The 16,404-nt window shown below is 35.7% G+C and overlaps 3 protein-coding genes across 3 annotated transcripts; 1 reads left to right on the forward strand and 2 right to left on the reverse strand.

The window, feature by feature from the left end:
- Positions 1 to 708: 708 nt before the first annotated feature.
- Positions 709 to 4,190, reverse strand: ndufb5 (NADH:ubiquinone oxidoreductase subunit B5). Its single transcript, XM_079884456.1, has 6 exons — positions 4,036 to 4,190; positions 3,394 to 3,479; positions 3,216 to 3,282; positions 3,058 to 3,119; positions 2,794 to 2,900; positions 709 to 963 (listed from the first exon to the last, which is right to left on the reverse strand). Exons 1-6 carry the CDS (start codon positions 4,151 to 4,153, stop codon positions 843 to 845), a joined length of 561 nt encoding a protein of 186 aa, XP_079740582.1. The 5' UTR covers positions 4,154 to 4,190; the 3' UTR covers positions 709 to 842.
- A 787-nt stretch (positions 4,191 to 4,977) lies between these two features.
- On the forward strand, positions 4,978 to 7,646 carry mrpl47 (mitochondrial ribosomal protein L47). Its single transcript, XM_079883740.1, has 7 exons — positions 4,978 to 5,152; positions 5,277 to 5,407; positions 5,639 to 5,699; positions 5,780 to 5,876; positions 6,783 to 6,913; positions 6,999 to 7,094; positions 7,429 to 7,646. Exons 1-7 carry the CDS (start codon positions 5,019 to 5,021, stop codon positions 7,535 to 7,537), a joined length of 759 nt encoding a protein of 252 aa, XP_079739866.1. The 5' UTR covers positions 4,978 to 5,018; the 3' UTR covers positions 7,538 to 7,646.
- On the reverse strand, positions 7,642 to 15,963 carry actl6a (actin-like 6A). The gene is made up of 14 exons (XM_079883739.1): positions 15,758 to 15,963; positions 15,320 to 15,396; positions 15,049 to 15,223; positions 14,768 to 14,868; positions 14,561 to 14,658; positions 14,257 to 14,351; positions 13,783 to 13,889; positions 13,567 to 13,656; positions 13,413 to 13,474; positions 13,051 to 13,165; positions 12,889 to 12,969; positions 12,695 to 12,790; positions 12,224 to 12,310; positions 7,642 to 8,354 (listed from the first exon to the last, which is right to left on the reverse strand). The coding sequence occupies exons 1-14, from the start codon at positions 15,780 to 15,782 to the stop codon at positions 8,274 to 8,276; spliced, it is 1,290 nt and encodes a 429-aa protein (XP_079739865.1). The 5' UTR covers positions 15,783 to 15,963; the 3' UTR covers positions 7,642 to 8,273.
- Positions 15,964 to 16,404: the final 441 nt, after the last annotated feature.

The following is a 16,404-nucleotide window of genomic DNA, read 5'->3' on the forward strand; positions in this document are numbered from 1 at the left end:
TAATATTATTATTGTATTATTTTCTTTTATTATTGTGGTAAGTGGTACATATGTGAAGTATCTGGTGTTTATTTTAATACTTTGAGCTTTGCTATACAAATAGTTTATTATTTATTATTATTAATTTTGTGCCAGAAAGATATTTGCTAGTTGATTTACCTACTTATGCAAAGTTAATAACTAAAAGTATTCAAACTATTGAAACTTGTGTTTTTTGTTTGTTTTTTACTTAAATATTAAAAGGCTGAAGAAATTAGACTGATCTAGTTTGGCTGTTTTATTTTTCTGCCCTGCTCAAAAGAGTAATTTATGGAATGAAATTTAATTTTATTCACACAGTTCTGAAACCATTTTATAATGGACATCATCTGATGTAGTGCATATTACTATTATGGTTACTGTACATTACTGCAATAATGCAAATATTTAGATTTTGATTTCAATCCTTTAGTTTGTATTTGTTAACTTGAAAACCTGCATGACTTTTCTACTCCTTTTGGACATAAAAGGATTTTATGAATAATAGAAATTATGAATAATTCAGCCACTCTTTTTCATTAAATAATTATGATTGGAGACATGAGCTTTCAAGATTATATAAACATAAAAGCATACTGAACAGTCTGAAATGAGTAAATGAAGACAGAATTAGAATTTTGGGGGTAAATCCTTGATGTACCACTTAAAAGAATACACAAGAGCAGTAACTTAGTTATAATCATTAGTTTATTGGTGCCAGAGGCAAAGAAAAGGGGGAAAAAAAGAAAATATATTTTTTATTAATAACTACATTATACATTGTATAATGCCTGAATATTTTGGACAGGTATGCATGACCCATCCTAGTTATCAGGGGATGACTTGGGGCTGTTGTCGATGAGATTCTTATCAAGTGTCTTAATTTGGAACCAGGGCCCATCTCCTTTTTCTCTCATGTGTCTGCGGACTTCAAGTTGTTGTTGTCTGCAAGAAAAATAGTGAATAATAAATTAGATATCATCAATTAGGCTACATAAAAACAAGATACATTTTTGTGAGCAGTAAAAACATTTCAAAGTGTCTTTGTTGATGTAGTTCCATTAAATTGTACCCTAAGGTTTGACAATTCCTTCATTATTTTTTACCCTACAGACATTTTTGCTCTTTTCTTTTCTCCTTCTAGTAGATGGTTTATTAATGACATTGTGATATTTCTTTACTTGGAGGCACCTTAAACTCAGAATGAACCTACATATGGTGTGGATCACTTTAGTGAGCAGAAAGGTCAAGATAAAGACTGTTTAGGAAGTACAAAACTAGGTCATCTAAACTAGACAATCAAATGTTGATTCTACTGTGAACAAAATGGCTCATGATTTGGGTGCCAATTTCTTCTCAACATAAAGATGCATTTAGAAAATGCTCAAATTCCAGCAACAGAAAGTGCTAACCCATTCCTTTGGTATTTCTGCTGAAAATATCTTCTATATAAAATATCTGTAATTATTTTCAAACTTTTTTATTAACAGAAACTGCAAGTATTGATAATGAATTAACTATGATTCATGTTGTGATTCCAGACCCAAGATTCTGATTAAGTTAATGAGGGGGAATTTTTTTTTTTTTCGTTTTTGCATTTTAATCAAGTTCGATTTTTTTATATAATTAAATAATTGTACCCCCCCCCCCCCCCCTCCCCCCTCCTCCATTAAATATTAACAAATAAAACTTTTGATTTAAATACTGTATTAGTAAATGTTGCAATTAACATTAACTAAGATTAATAAATGCTTTAAATGTATTTTTTATTGTTAGGTCACGTTAACAAATGAATCCTTAGAAAACCTTAGAAAATGATACTGTGTGTGTATATACAGTACAGGTCAAAAGTTTGGAAACATTACGTTTTTTTATATTTTTGAAAGAAGTCTCTAATGCTTATCAAGGCTGCGTTTATTTGTTCAAAAATACAGAAAAAAAGCAGTAATATTGTGAAATATTATTACAACTTAAAATAATAGTTTTCTATTTGAATATACTTTTAAAAATAATTTATTCCTGTGATGCAAAGCTGAATTTTCAGCATCATTACTCCAGTCTTCAGTGTCACACGTGACATCCAGTCTATCACATAATCCTTTAGAAATCATTCTAATATTCTGATTTATTATGAGTGATGGAATCAGTTCTGCTGCCTAATATATTTGATGAATAAAAGATTAAAAAGAACTGCATTTATTCAAAATAAAAAAATATTTTCTAATAATTTAAATCTTCTTTACTTTCACTTTTTATCAATTTAACACATCCTTGCTGAATAAAAGTATTAATTTCAAAAAAAGAAAGAAAAAAAATTACTGACCCCAAATTACTGACCAGTAGTGTATATTGTTGTTACAAAAGATTTCTATTTTTTTAAAAATTGCTTTTTTATTTTTTTACTTTTTATTCATCAAAGTATCCTAAAAAAGTATCACAGGTTATGAAAAAATATTAAGCAGCAGAACTGTTTCAAACTTTGATAATGAATCATTATATTAGAATGATTTCTAAAGGATCATGTGATAGACTGGAGTAATGATCCTGAAAATTCAGCTTTGCATCACAGAAATAAATGATATGATCACAATATTACATTTTTGTCTGTATTTTTTATCAAATAAATGCAGGCTTGATGAGCAGAAGAAACTTCTTTCAAAAACAGTAATGTTTCCAAACTTTTGACCTGTACTGTATATATATATATATATATATATATCATTCATGTATAGTCTCATTTAGGCTAATTAGTTGAATCATGTGAAGGCAACATACCTCATTTCAGCTTTCTCAGTCTCAATTTGGATAAGTGCCATCATTTTTTCATAGTCCTTCACTGGGCTGTCATAAAAGGTACGTGCAATCCAACGGGTGATGGGATGCTAAGTGATAATAAAGACAACAAATGAAAGAAAAAACATGAATCATTATGATAGCAGCAACACAATTTTCATTTTTTTATTCAATTAACAATGGGCAATTTTTACTGGCATATACAGTGTACTTGATGTTTTTAAGCACTTAAATATTTTAGAATACCTTGTAGTACTCCCAGTGCTCTGGTTCGTAGCCTTCAGGTGTCTCTGCTAGCTCAGCTTCTCCTGTTTAATGAGTTGCAGACATTAATCAAGTTATTATGGCAGGTACAGCAACTACAGGAAGGAAAAACTGTCAGGTAGGCTACATCAGAAACTTACCTACGAAAACATTAACAAAGGTCACAAGTGCTGCCATAGGGATGCCAGTGTAAAGAACGTAATTTCTCTGGTGTAATGAAGCAAGAGAGGAGAGAAAGGTTGGAAAAATGTTATATGAATAAGAAAGAGCAGCAAGAATGATATGCAACTGAACTAAAGTGCGTATAATAGGCTTTACCAGCAGGTAAAGAAATCTTCTATCATAGAAGTCAGTGGGCTTGATGATAAACATCCTTTTCCCATGGCTCCCATGACGGACAACAACTGTAAAAGAAAATACAAAAATATTAATAGAAATAATAATAATAAAAGGGCTTAGCATGTCAACATATCACTGTAATAGGTTTTGAGTTAAATTGCAGACAAAACACTATTTTTATTCAACAGGAAGTAAATTATAACACAGAACTGAAGTTAATCCAAAATTACAGCTGCAACCCCACATTAGAAGTTCAAGTTTTTACAATAAAGTGAAAGTGTTACGTACACAATGAGGGCCAAAATATTGTGCTTGTCTAACTTAGTAAATTGATTGCTTGCATATCAAAAATTGTGTGTGAAGGGTAAGAAACTCAAGAGACATTTAGAATCAAAAACTGTTCAATTATATCTCTATGTAAAAACGCTCATGATGTACATTTAACATATCACATACATGCAGCTGTTTTATACATTTATCTATCGGAAGGTTACAGTGGGGATTGTTGTTAAGGCCAGCTTGAACACTTGGCATGCTAAGCAAGCAAAGCAAGGTCACTGGTAGTTTTAATCACCCCAACCGGTCATACCGCTGAGTTTAGTAAGAAATAACGATATTTACCTTGTTCTGAACGTGCAACAGTCCTGGAGAGCAGATTTGAAGATTGACATGTTCGTTTCAGCGGGTTTAATCTGGCTGCAAATGCAGCCGCCGTCCTCAATACGCTCATGCCCACCATGACTGTTGAGGGAGCACGTGAACACACGGGCTTCACTGATTGGCTCATCTAACGCAGAGTACAGCCATGTTCCCCATTGATACTTAGGGCAAATTAAAAGTTCGAATCAAAAGATGTCCCTAAAAAATAATACAATATAAAAAAATTAACAAAATAATGCTGCTGAAAAATAAGATTATTTTGGTAAGATTTGAATCGGAGAAATTCTTGAATGCATGGTGAGTACAGATTTACCGTTCAGTTTGCTGAACTACTCTGTTCTTCATTATTATTTCTTATACTTAAAATATTAATATGCTTATGGGTTTAAATTGTGGTGTCTAAAAGACTAAAACAATCATTTGGAAAGTATCAAAAATAAACGATGTGTGCAGTACACTTCCAATAAAATTCAATGTGATTTTCATGTCCAATAAGAAAAAAAAACATCTTAATAAAAAAATACATTTTAATAAAATAATAAATAAGAATTTGATAATAATTAAATTAATTAAAATAAGTTTAATAAATAAACATTTAATAATAATTAAATTAAAAATAAATATTTAATAAAATATAACAAATAACAATTAATTGATTTTAAAAATAATTAATAATAAAAAAAACCTTTTTAATAAAAATCAACAGTGTGGCAAAAAGTGCTCAAAAGTTTTTGTTAAATACACAAATTTATTTTAAATAACTAATCTTGTTAGATAACATTTTATTGCCAATTCGCATTGTTGTGTGCTGAACATTTTGCACCAAAACGTTTGAACTTTTAACGTGGAGAAATCATAGGGAGAAATGTTTTGTAGTTAATATTCTACTGTCCGACAGGTGGCGCTGCACGTTTCCGTTCATTATTTCGTTTGACATTGTCAAGATGGCTGCGGCCGTAACGAGCCGCCTGACTACTGCTATCTGCAGACAATTTCAACGTTTTGTTACAGTGTCTTCACACACACAGCCTCAATATGCGACCCAAGCGCTGTCCAAATTTCACTCGTGTCAACAAAGGTATGTTCTTCTGATTAATATGTCGGGCTTAAATGTCAATGCATCATGATATCCAGAAAGAAAGAAGCATGTTTTAATATGTCACCAATTAATTTTGTCTCTTTTCACATTTCTCGGAATTTAGACAAATGTATGATTCGTGGTGGTTCAGAAGTCCCATGAATAACAGAGCACTCCACACATCTTGTGTCAGAAAAGGATTGGAAGAATTTTTTGACCTGCCAGAGAACTGGGGTGAACTAACAGTTAAATCAGGTAATAACCTGAATGTGTATTATGCACAGTTACGATAAGCTGTTGGTTGTCTCAAAACCTTGTGTGCTCCTACTTAGCATTTTGGGGCATCCAATACACACACACACACACACACATACGTGTACATGAATAAATAAGAAGGCCACTAGGTTTTGAGATGGACATAATGATCTACCACCGTCACGTGATTGTGTTAATATTATCTCATGATTATTTTTTGTAACCTCATAGGTGCTCCATGGACTGCCAAACAGCTTAGGATGAAAAGTAATGAAGACTTACACAAACTTTGGTAATTTACTTCATTTACCTTTTTCTTCATTTAAAGACATTGCAACAAATATTAACCCACATTTCTTTTGAATTTCTAAGGTATGTTCTCTTGAAGGAAAAGAACATGTTACTCACTTTAGAACAGGAGGGGAAACGACAGTGTGTTCAGATTCCCAGCCCAGAACGCCTCAAAAAGGTATGAAATGTTAAAACTATATTTAAATGCACAGTTTCTGTTGATAAAATGGAATAACCTTGAATACTACAGTACCATGGTACAGTGATGATGCAGTGCTTCCCAAGGGACACTACTAGTGTTCAAAAGTTTGGGGTCAATTGGATTTGTTTTAAGACTTTCAATCAAAAGTGTCAGTAAAGACTTTTACATGGTTACACAAAAATCTAATTCAAATAAATGCATTTTTTTAACTCTGTTTATCAGAATCCTGAAAAAAATGCATCATGGTTTCCACAAAAATATTCACCCAGGGATTCACCTAAAAATAAAAATTCTGTCATTAATTTCTCACCCTTATGTTGTTCCAAACACTTAAGACTTTCGTTCATCTTCAGAACACAAATGAAGATATTTTTGATGAAATCTGGTGAAATTTTGATGAAATTCAAAAAGTTCGTAAAGCGATTGTAAATAATAATCAACATGAATTGAGCAGTTTAGTCCACGTTTTCTTTTAAATCAAATAAATGCACCCTGGCTGAGCATAAGACTTATTTCAAAAACTTTTTTATTTATATCTTACTGACCCCAAACATTTGGAAGGCAGCATACATACTTCCGTGGTGCTTTTTAGAAGTAAAACTACTTCTTTTTTTTTTTAAGAAGTAAAACTACTTTTGACTCTAAACTGGATTTTTCCAGTTCTTCCACCGTTCTGAAAGGAAATATTTGCACAACCTGCCAAGTTGTATCTGTTGTATTCTTGGTTTCGTGATTTACTCTTTAATGAAATGACAAATGCCAAAAGGAGCAGCTCTTAGTTCTGAAGTTTAAACATAGGGTGAATCTGTGTCTGTTCTATACTTGTTCAATTCATCAGGTGTACATGGATGACCCTATATCCATTCTGAATTCTTTTAATAGGTTGAAAAGTCAATGACGCGACTTGACACTATTGTGAAAGAACGCGAGGATGCTCTGCGCTTACTGCAGACGGGACAAGAGAAAGCTAGACCAGGCGCATGGCGAAGAAATGTTTTTGGCAAAACCTTCTGGTAAGCAAATCAAATGTTTTTCAGATTATTCTCTTTTGCACATCTATTTTGTGGAACTCAAATTACGAGGTTGTTTGTTCATCAGGTACCGCTTCAGGGAACACCCAATCCCCTGGCACCTTAATTCGAGATACAAAAGGCGGCGATTCTTTGAACCATCACATGTCGCCCCTTACACAAGGTACGTCTCAAGTCTATAGAAAAATGTTACCGCATCAAAGTAACAATAAATGAACTTTTAGCATTTTAACTTGTCATTTTAATAGAATGGACATGGTGCGGAGCCCCCAAGGGGAAATTATATTTCAAAGCCTTTTCTTGCAAATATTTTTCATTCTTTGCGAGTGAACTAGGGGCTCCGTAATATAGTTATTTACATGAGATTTATTCAAATAGATGATATATTGTTAGTTTTTCAGATTATATTTTTTATATAAACTCTTTGCCTCTCTAGCATATGTTATTACATTTCCTTGATGCACAGACATGTTTAACTCTGCTGTTCTGAATTTTAGGTTAAGCCTGGAAAAATACCTGAAGAATAAAATGCGGAAAGAAAAGAGAGAAAAGAGAAACCAAAAAAAGATATCAGCAATGTTTCCAAAAAAGACTGCACATGCATGAGATCATTGAAAAGACTTTTCGTATTTAATATTGTCTTTTCGACACATAATACTTTTCATTTCTCAGAATATGTTGTACAGTCAAATAATAAATTCAAACTTGTAACAGAGACTGTTTGTGTATTTAACTTTTTCGATTTTTATGTCTTTCTAAATATGTAAATTATTAGGATTGAAAATCATCCCTCTTCTTGAGTTCAAGGGACACATTAACTATAGGTTTTCCTCAATATGCAAGTCTGAATAGACCAGTAAAAATGTACTAAATATTAGAACAAAAGTACAGAATTACTGCATTATTCAAACAAAATGAGATTAATTTAGACCAGTTTAACACAAACAATTTTATTCTCAAAAGAGCTGATTTGTTAAAAGCATAACAAACATTTGGTTTCATGTGGTGCAAAAAAGAAAAAAGAAAATCAACTGTTCTAAGCACTGATAGAATTAAGGGTTCATAATTCCCCTGTACCAAAACACATAACCTTGTCACTGTTATTTAGAATGAATCAGGTGGTCAGAAAGGTTTGTTGCCAAACTGGATATGAAAATATTGTGTGGAGGAGTAGAAAAGAGTGCAACCACATTAAACTGTTTAAAATATGGTTTGTTTGCACTAAAAATAACAGCAATTGTCCTTGTTAGTTCCTGAGTCCACTAAGAAGGCCTTTTCTACTGGGTGGTATATTTCTTATTTTCATCTCCTTCAGAAGGCAACCTGGTGTTGCAGGAGCTGGTTAAGGACACTTCCTGTCAACACACTGTTTCCCACCTTCCTCATACTCCTGTTTAGAAATCCACATTTGCTGGAAAGTTCCCTAAAGGTAAAAAAAGAAAAAAAGAGTCAGAATTATCATATGATATGGTTAACATATATTTCTCTGCATCATCTAGCTAGCAGTTATCCAGATCATTATCCAGTGTCATTAGTTGGAGCTAGAACACATGAAATATCTGAACTGGCTGGGTTTGTTGAGTGTCACGTTTGACTGCATGTTAGAAAAATGGCAAAGTCAAAAGAATAGTCCAAAAAGTTAAGAGAAGATCTCATCACCCTTCAGAAACAAGGAACAGCATTACAAAAAGATAGCGAAGGCACTAAATGTTCCTAGAGACACCGTTGGAAGCAGTTCACAAGTTCAAAGTTAAAGGAACTGTGGTTACACTACCTGGATGGGGCAGAAAAAGGAAGCTATCAACGGCTTCAACCAGATTTCTGAGAAGGCAGGTTCAGACAAACACTTGAGTGACTGCAAAAGACCTGCAGCAAGACTTGGTGGCAACAGGCACTGAGGTTTCAGCTTGCACAGTAAGGCGGGTACTAAACGCATGCGGTTTCCATGCCAGAACTGCAAGACGTACACCACTACTGACCCAAAATCACAAGAAAAGACGGCTCCAATTGGCTCAAAATCATATAAATAAGTCACAGAGGTTTTGGGAATCTGTTCTGTGGAGCGATGAAACAAAACTGGAAATTTTTGGCCTTATGGATCAGCGGTATGTCTGGAGGAAGAATAATGAAGCATATGCAGAAAAGAACACTCTGTCTACAGTTAAGCATGGTGGCGGCTCAGTGATGCTCTGGAGCTGCTTTGCATCCTCTGGCACTGGAAACCTGCAGTGTGTGGAAGGCAAGATGAATTCACGAGTTCACCCTTACATCAATTAAACAGTAAAGATTATGCGTATTTGGCTTGCTGTCCGGGGGAGGGCTCCGAGCTCAGAAATTTTGCCCAAACCCAGAGTACTCCCCCGTTGTTGTAAGAGTATTTAGGACTAGAAGTGAGGAGATGGGGTGGTGGAGGGATCCTGTTAAACCAGTGATCGCAAACTCAATTCCTGGAGGGCCACAGCTCTGCACAGTTTTGCTCCAACCCTAATCAAACACACCTGATCCAGCTAATCAAGGTCTTCATGATTACTAGAAACTTCCTTGCAGGTGTGAGTTGGAGCTGGTTGGAGCTAAACTGTGCAGAGCTGTGGCCCTCCAGGAAATGAGTTTGAGACCACTGCGTTAAACTGTCAAAGAACGGAGGTAAGTTTGCAGTATATATATATATACACCTCTTACCTCGTTGATTGGGTTGATTAACAGAGTGTGCTCCACTCGTGTCTAATTAGGTTTGATTGTCTGAATGTGCTCCACATGTGTTTAATTAAGTTTAATTATCTGAACGTGCTCCTCCCGAACTTTGTTAATAAAACATCATTTCATTGAAGTATCAGGAAATCCTAGGAGAAAACGTCATGCCGTCAGTGAGGAAGCTGAAGCTTGGGCATCATTGGACCCTTCCAACAGGACAATGATCCCAAGCATACCTAAAATGTTACCAAGGCTTGGTTGCAAAAGAAGTCCTGGATCATTCTACAGTGGATTCACAGTCACCTGACTTGAACCCCATAGAAAATCTCTGGTGGGATTTGAAGAAGGCGGTTGCAGCACGTAAACCCAAGAATATTACTGAACTGAACGCCATTGCTCATGAGGAATGGACTAATGCTGGGTACACACCAAAAGATAATCGGTCTGATTTTGGGCCGATTTCCCCCCTTCTGACAATCCTAGCTATGTCCCGATTATCTTGATGGTTCAACAGATTATCTTATCAGATTTTCCCTTGGTGTGAGGTGTGTTAAGAGTGTCCGAACCTGCTCGGAAGAACGTCTGAGCCGCCCCGATCGCGAATCGTAAATATTCAACATGTTTAATATTTACGATCAGAAATCCTGATGTGTGGGGGGAACTCCGAGGACAAACGCACGCACATTCTGAAGATTATCACGTGAAACGAAACAATATCCAATCAGAAAGCAAGATGATGGAAGACGGAAGCATTACAAACGCAGTCATGGCGCAGCACAGAGTGAAATTGATGTGGACAGCAGAGATGGAGGATCAGCTTGTTGATTTGTGGCAACAGCACAACGTGTTCTGTGAAAATCATTCCAAACACTATCATCGCAGTTTCTTCCTGCATGTCATCCGCAATGCTTATTCTGAAGTCTCGCGAGATTTCCTGTGTTCACAGTCGAGACCGCCAATAAACCTAATTTGCAATGGGGGTTAAATAATTTCGATTACAACTGTGAATCATAAGTTTTCTTCCAGATTTACATCTACCGATACTGTACTTAGTGTTGTCTAGCACATAAAGCGTTCACAGACTTTGCTTTATGTATTTCCCTGGGTACATATAAATGTAAGGAAACATGATTCCTGACATGTCAATGCCCACGGACCACTGGTTCTTTGCCAAGTTGTAAGGATCACTCAGTGTGTTTACATGCACCCTCATAATGGGATTATGGCAATATTACGATTAAACTTTTTACCTCATGTAAACGCAATACTTTGATCAAACTAAAGCAATTAAGCTCATAATCGTAGTAACGTCGTAGTTCATCCATGAAGTTCACACAACTTCATGGATGAACTCCGTGACTGTTACATTATTCTGAAGTTTTCTCTAGTTCTCTAAATCGCTAAACTCTGTCAACACAACTGCGCAGTTTCTGCTTCGTATCTTCATCCAGACGGCGCGAAGAAAGCAACAGCAGCAAAGGCAAACCCGGCATTGCAATGTTCATCATTGCGCCGAATAATATCCAGTACGTCCATAATTTATTTAGAATTTGATGTGAGTAGATTAACATGCACACTGTATGCCTATCGGAGTGTGGTATAACCATACTTATTAGCGAATAATCAGAATAATGAAAATTGCAAGTAAACTGGAGAGTTCTGCTCGTGTCATGTAAAACATCTTACTGCGATTAAGACCTTACTCTGATTATTAAAAATAATCACATTATTGGTGCACATGTAAACGTAGTCACTGTCGAGTCCAACTGCCTTTAAAGGAGAACTCGGCAACTCTTGCGAACTCTAGTCACTTCTTCGCTGATTTTTCCTTTTGTTGTCGCATGTTTTCCCCACGAGCTCCCCCTACAGCTGTGGGGGGGTGTATATTTCACAACACGGTCGTAAAAAACTCACTTGCGGCGGCCTCCTCCTCCTCCTCTCTACCGCTGCTCATGTGCGTTTGTTTTGATCGGAGCAAGCCAACTGTATCGTGTGGAGCTATGTCTACCGAGGTGGGTAATCTGGTAATACATCATACATGCGTGTGTGTTTATGTCGAATTGCCGTAAAGCAATTCGTGTTTCGCGCTCGTTCTCGCTTCTCACAAGACTTCCAATTTTTATCTTGCCGGGACGGTAGTCCCCAAGTTGCAAGGTTGGTTTTCCACCTGGGAACGCTGGGGGGAGCGGGGAAAGTCACCAATATCACCAGAACAGGTTGTTTAACCATCCAAATGAATTCTAGACAGTTTTATTAAGTTAAAAAAGTTGCCAAGTTCTCCTTTAACTTAAGCAGAACCGTTTCCCCTACTAAAGCCAGTCACGTTGCAGTATGTTTAGCCCGGAAATGCTGATTAAGTTCTTTTGTACAGTTATGATTACAAACTCTCGCCCTCTCTGCCTCCCTACCTTGGTATTTTGAGTGTGATTTATTGGTCAAAAGAGAGAAAACATAGCATCAGTTTAAGAATTTGACGCATACCGCATTCAGAATTTGAATTTTTTTCTCTCTCTCTCTACATGTATAACATCATTAATAATAACAAGAATTATTTTGGCCACAACACTCATGTAGTTGTGACTGCCTCAGTGAACTACTCACCAGGGATGCGAGGATGGAGCCCCCAATCCAGGCGCTAAATCTGCGTTCAACAGTTGTGTTATTGGCTATCAATTTCAAGCGCATACTCTGCAGAGAGGACAAAACAATTCATGTTATCATAAAGCACTGAAGACCCAACTGACATTCTAATAAACCTTTGTCAGGGTGGCTCCATTTTGAATTTAACAGATGAAAACGAGGCTGTGAGGGATAGACTTAGTCTTTACAATAGCACACCGTATAAAGGTCCAAACTTTTAAAAATTTAATGGTTTTTTTTTTTTGTCTGCTGAAAGTTTTTTTTTTTTTTTTTGTGGAAAGACATTTCATCAGCTGAACAATAAGTATGTTTAACAACAGTGCAATGCTTTGAACACACTGTATTATATTCCCTCACAGCCTCATTTTCATTCCTGACTATGGCACCACCCTGACTAAGGTCTATAAAGCAAAAATACAAAGTGCCACTTACTGGTGGCGTCTTCTGCGAGAGTTCTCTGTTAAGCCTGTCTGTAAACCCTTGGATGAGTGTGTTTCCTCCTGTAACTACCACACTGCCATACAGACCCTGTCAAAAAAAAAACAAGGACAGCATAATGTCACTTGCATTGGCAGCACAGACACAGGACATGTAAATGAACGTGAAGCAATGTTTTGAAATCTTACTGGTCGAATGTCTATGTCACACATGCCGACACTTGTGGTCACAACATGGCTGACTCCTAGCATGGTGTTCCCTGATAGACCCTGTGAAAATGAAGACTAATGAAAGTTAATACTAGCAATTTCACAATAAAACTTGTACAGAGTAAAGAGGATATTTCTTGCCTTAGCATTTGAAGGATCAAACAGACCCTCAGGGATCTTAAGTCTTTCCGCTCCAAAATCACAGTTGTACCCATTAGGCAGCTCATAGTGAACAGTGGGCATTTGGGCAGCTACTCTGTAAAGGGCAAATTGTAACAATGTGGTTTTTCCTTTTCATTAAGATCATAAGCATTTAACAAATCCAAAAGCTCAAAATCAAAAAAGTGAATTATGACATATAAACTTGTAAATGCTATATGCACATTTACACCGATTTGCTGCTCAAGAAACATTTCTTATTATATATATTGAAAAGAGTTGTGCTGCTTAATATTTTTGTGGAAACTGACACGGTCATGTGCGAAAAAAAAAAATCAACTTACTGTTCATCATAGGATGAATCTGACACCTGTAGCACAGAGGCCTGAAAATCCTGTATGACAGTCTGAAATGACAGGTAGCAATATTTAATACATGTTAAAAATGCACTTCGGTATGTTAAGTAACTTTCACTATGATTCAGTTCCTATCGCTTACATTACACATATAGTTATGCCATGAACGGGTAACTTGAGGTAGTTTCTCTTTCTTCTTCCAACTAGCGGGGGCTCCTTCACGAACTGAATCCTTTAATGAAAAATTCAATTCATTTTACTTTCTCCCCACTACCTCAAAAATGTGATAAAAATTGCAACCTCCAGACAGAGATGATAGTATGCATAAAATAAAAGAGTAAACTTCAGCAGGCCTCACCTTTGATGCAATCATATACGGAGGTACTATTTCAACACTTAACTCTTGGAACAACTCTCTACATTGCATACTCATGAAGTCGCCAGCAAGAGGAGACTTTACAATGCCTGGAAGATCATAAAACACACATTATAGAATATATACATAATTATAATAATATATACAATAAATATATTTTGAATGACCCTTATGGCTTTAAAAAAAACAAAACATATTCATGATAAAATAAATTAAAAACTAGATAGACTAGACTAAAAATTAAACAAAAATGAATGCCATTAATGTTTTGTATTAACTATACAACATTACAATAACATAAAATTGTTCAGTTTAAAATTTGATAGAAATTCTAAAAAAAATTCCCTGGTGTAAAAATATATTAATGAAATGTGTGAATTTAACTGTAGCATAGTAACATTAAAAACAGGACAGTCTAGTAAAATATGTTTGAAAAGTCTAAGTGATTCAAATTACCTTGTTGTAGAACATAACCATCATGCACTGGAATAGCTGTTGTGTGTGTTGATCCACTATCTAACACTAAACCTGTGGATCGCCCATTGGCAAACCTGGAATGCCGAGTAAAGGATTCAACATTTCATGTTCCTGCTGGCCTTTTAAGATGAATACCCTGACTAAATTTGAAATTTAACGGTGTATTCACACTTGGCATGTTTGGTTTGATTAAAACTGTACAAGAATTATCCAAGCAACTTTAAACACATGACATTGTTTTCTACAAAGATCTGGATCTTCAGCCAATTAAAATGAAGGATACGCAGACAGGACAGCAGATTTACACAAGAAGAAAGCAGGAATGTTGTAATGCTCAAACATTAGCTCTGTCAGCTTCTCTCTCTTCGCTCGTGTGTTCCACTGCAAGATGAAGAAAATAAGATCACAGGAAGTTGAGTGAAGCATCCTAACAGATGGCACATGTATTATATGATCTGCAGATTAGATTTATGCCATAAAATCAACATACCGAGGCCTCTGACATCAGGACTGGATGCAGACTGGGCTCTGATTTGAAGTGCATTTTGTAGGTGTGATCTAAAATGGCTTGGAAACTGTCCCAGTCCTCAACTTCAGAGAGAAAAACAGTCAAATTAATGTAAAAACGTAATTCCCCGTAAGGCACTTTATTTTTTATTGTATACTTTCTTCATTTTTTATTTAAAATAAATACATCTCCGAGCTGATATATACGATAGGAAAAGGGAGAAAAAGGCGGATTCGAACTCGTCACTCTTCACAAAAACTTACTCATCCCATTTTTGAGAGGTGACATGACCTCCATGCTCTCTCTAGGGACCCTGAGCTGGTTAGTGTCGATGTAATAGGTGGTGCCGCTCTGCTTTCCCTTCTCTCCATCTGTCTCCATCGGTGTACTGCCATCCTCACGGTCCAGAGTCACACCGATCACAGTAGGAAAATCAGCCTACAAACCATAAAACAATAGCATTTTTGCTCAGAACTTATGTTTTTCAGCGTTACCACCAATATATGGATTATGGATCCATCTTACTGTTCACACCTTGGGACAATCCTCTCCTGCATATCCAGCTCTCACTGAGTATGAGCCCATGTCAAAGACAAGAGCTCCAACTTCATCTGTGTAGAATAAAAAAATGCCCAAAGAAAAACTGATGAGGATACAACTAAAGGGAAAACACGTTCAGTATTCGTTAGATAAATACTGTACAGTAATACAATACTGTAGTCAAGAATATACAAGCGAGTCCGTTATAATACACAAATCGTCCAGCAAATTTTATTTTTATTAACTACGCACTCATTTAGCAATATTCAATATTCATGCATTCTATTAAGCATAAAAACCTGAAACGTGGGCTCCGGTTTCATTTTCACAAAATAAGAAAAGAAATAATCATATCATGCTAGTTTGACGGCTAGCGAGCTCATAAACGTGGCGCATTCATTCATTTGATTCTCCCTCCAAAATCGCACTTACCTCCGCCATACACTCCGCCACTCATTTTTAAGTATGATAAATACTGGTATAAGATAACTACTTGATTTCTTGCTTTTAAAGCGGGGATATTAAAATAAGAAACGTAAGATTCGTATTTTCACTATCACAACAAAGGAAACGAATCAGACATCTTTGTCTTGGAGAGGATTCTGGTGGCTTGAGCTTCAGGTACATTGAGCAGCGCCACCAATCGGCCAGGAGGAAGTGTAACTACTGAATGTATGAACCATGTGAACACACTAAAACAAAAAAGCCAAAGTATCTAAAAGTAAAATGTAACAATAAAGTAAATTTTGAAGCAACTTATTTTTTCAAAATTTCCGGGTTCCAGATGGGGGGTTCGCAGTGAGCAGAATCATTTTGCGTTCCCCAAAGAACCCATATTATGGAAGTAAAACAATGACAAATGTTTTTAAAAAAAAAAAAAAAAACTTGTTGAATAGCACTACTTGAAAAAAATATGCATTGCATTAGGCTAACCCTGCTTGCTTTTTAATGCATTGTATTTTTAGGGCTTGCATTTTTATGGGCTGAAATTCAACATGATTGTATATTTAAGCTGTGAATATTTAAATTCAAAACATTTCCCACACATTTTCATTATTAAAAATTCAATAATCCATATT

Source organism: Squalius cephalus (genome assembly GCF_949319135.1).
Source record: "Squalius cephalus genome assembly, chromosome: 10".
NCBI lineage: Eukaryota > Metazoa > Chordata > Actinopteri > Cypriniformes > Leuciscidae > Squalius > Squalius cephalus.

Bases quoted from the DNA above. Each gene is read 5' to 3' on its own strand.
- mrpl47 (XM_079883740.1), top strand. From the start codon at position 5,019: ATGGCTGCGGCCGTAACGAGCCGCCTGACTACTGCTATCTGCAGACAA. The intron at 5,153-5,276 runs GTATGTTCTTCT...CTCGGAATTTAG, and splicing joins TTTCACTCGTGTCAACAAAG to ACAAATGTATGATTCGTGGT. The intron at 7,095-7,428 runs GTACGTCTCAAG...TCTGAATTTTAG, and splicing joins CATGTCGCCCCTTACACAAG to GTTAAGCCTGGAAAAATACC.
- actl6a (XM_079883739.1), bottom strand. From the start codon at position 15,782: ATGAGTGGCGGAGTGTATGGCGGAG. The intron at 14,869-15,048 runs GTAAGTTTTTGT...TTCTCTCTGAAG, and splicing joins ACCTCTCAAAAATGGGATGA to TTGAGGACTGGGACAGTTTC. The intron at 13,890-14,256 runs GTAATTTGAATC...ATGATCTTCCAG, and splicing joins TGGTTATGTTCTACAACAAG to GCATTGTAAAGTCTCCTCTT.
- ndufb5 (XM_079884456.1), bottom strand. From the start codon at position 4,153: ATGGTGGGCATGAGCGTATTGAGGACGGCGGCTGCATTTGCAGCCAGA. The intron at 3,120-3,215 runs GTAAGTTTCTGA...CTCATTAAACAG, and splicing joins CTTTGTTAATGTTTTCGTAG to GAGAAGCTGAGCTAGCAGAG. The intron at 2,901-3,057 runs GTATTCTAAAAT...ATTATCACTTAG, and splicing joins AGCACTGGGAGTACTACAAG to CATCCCATCACCCGTTGGAT.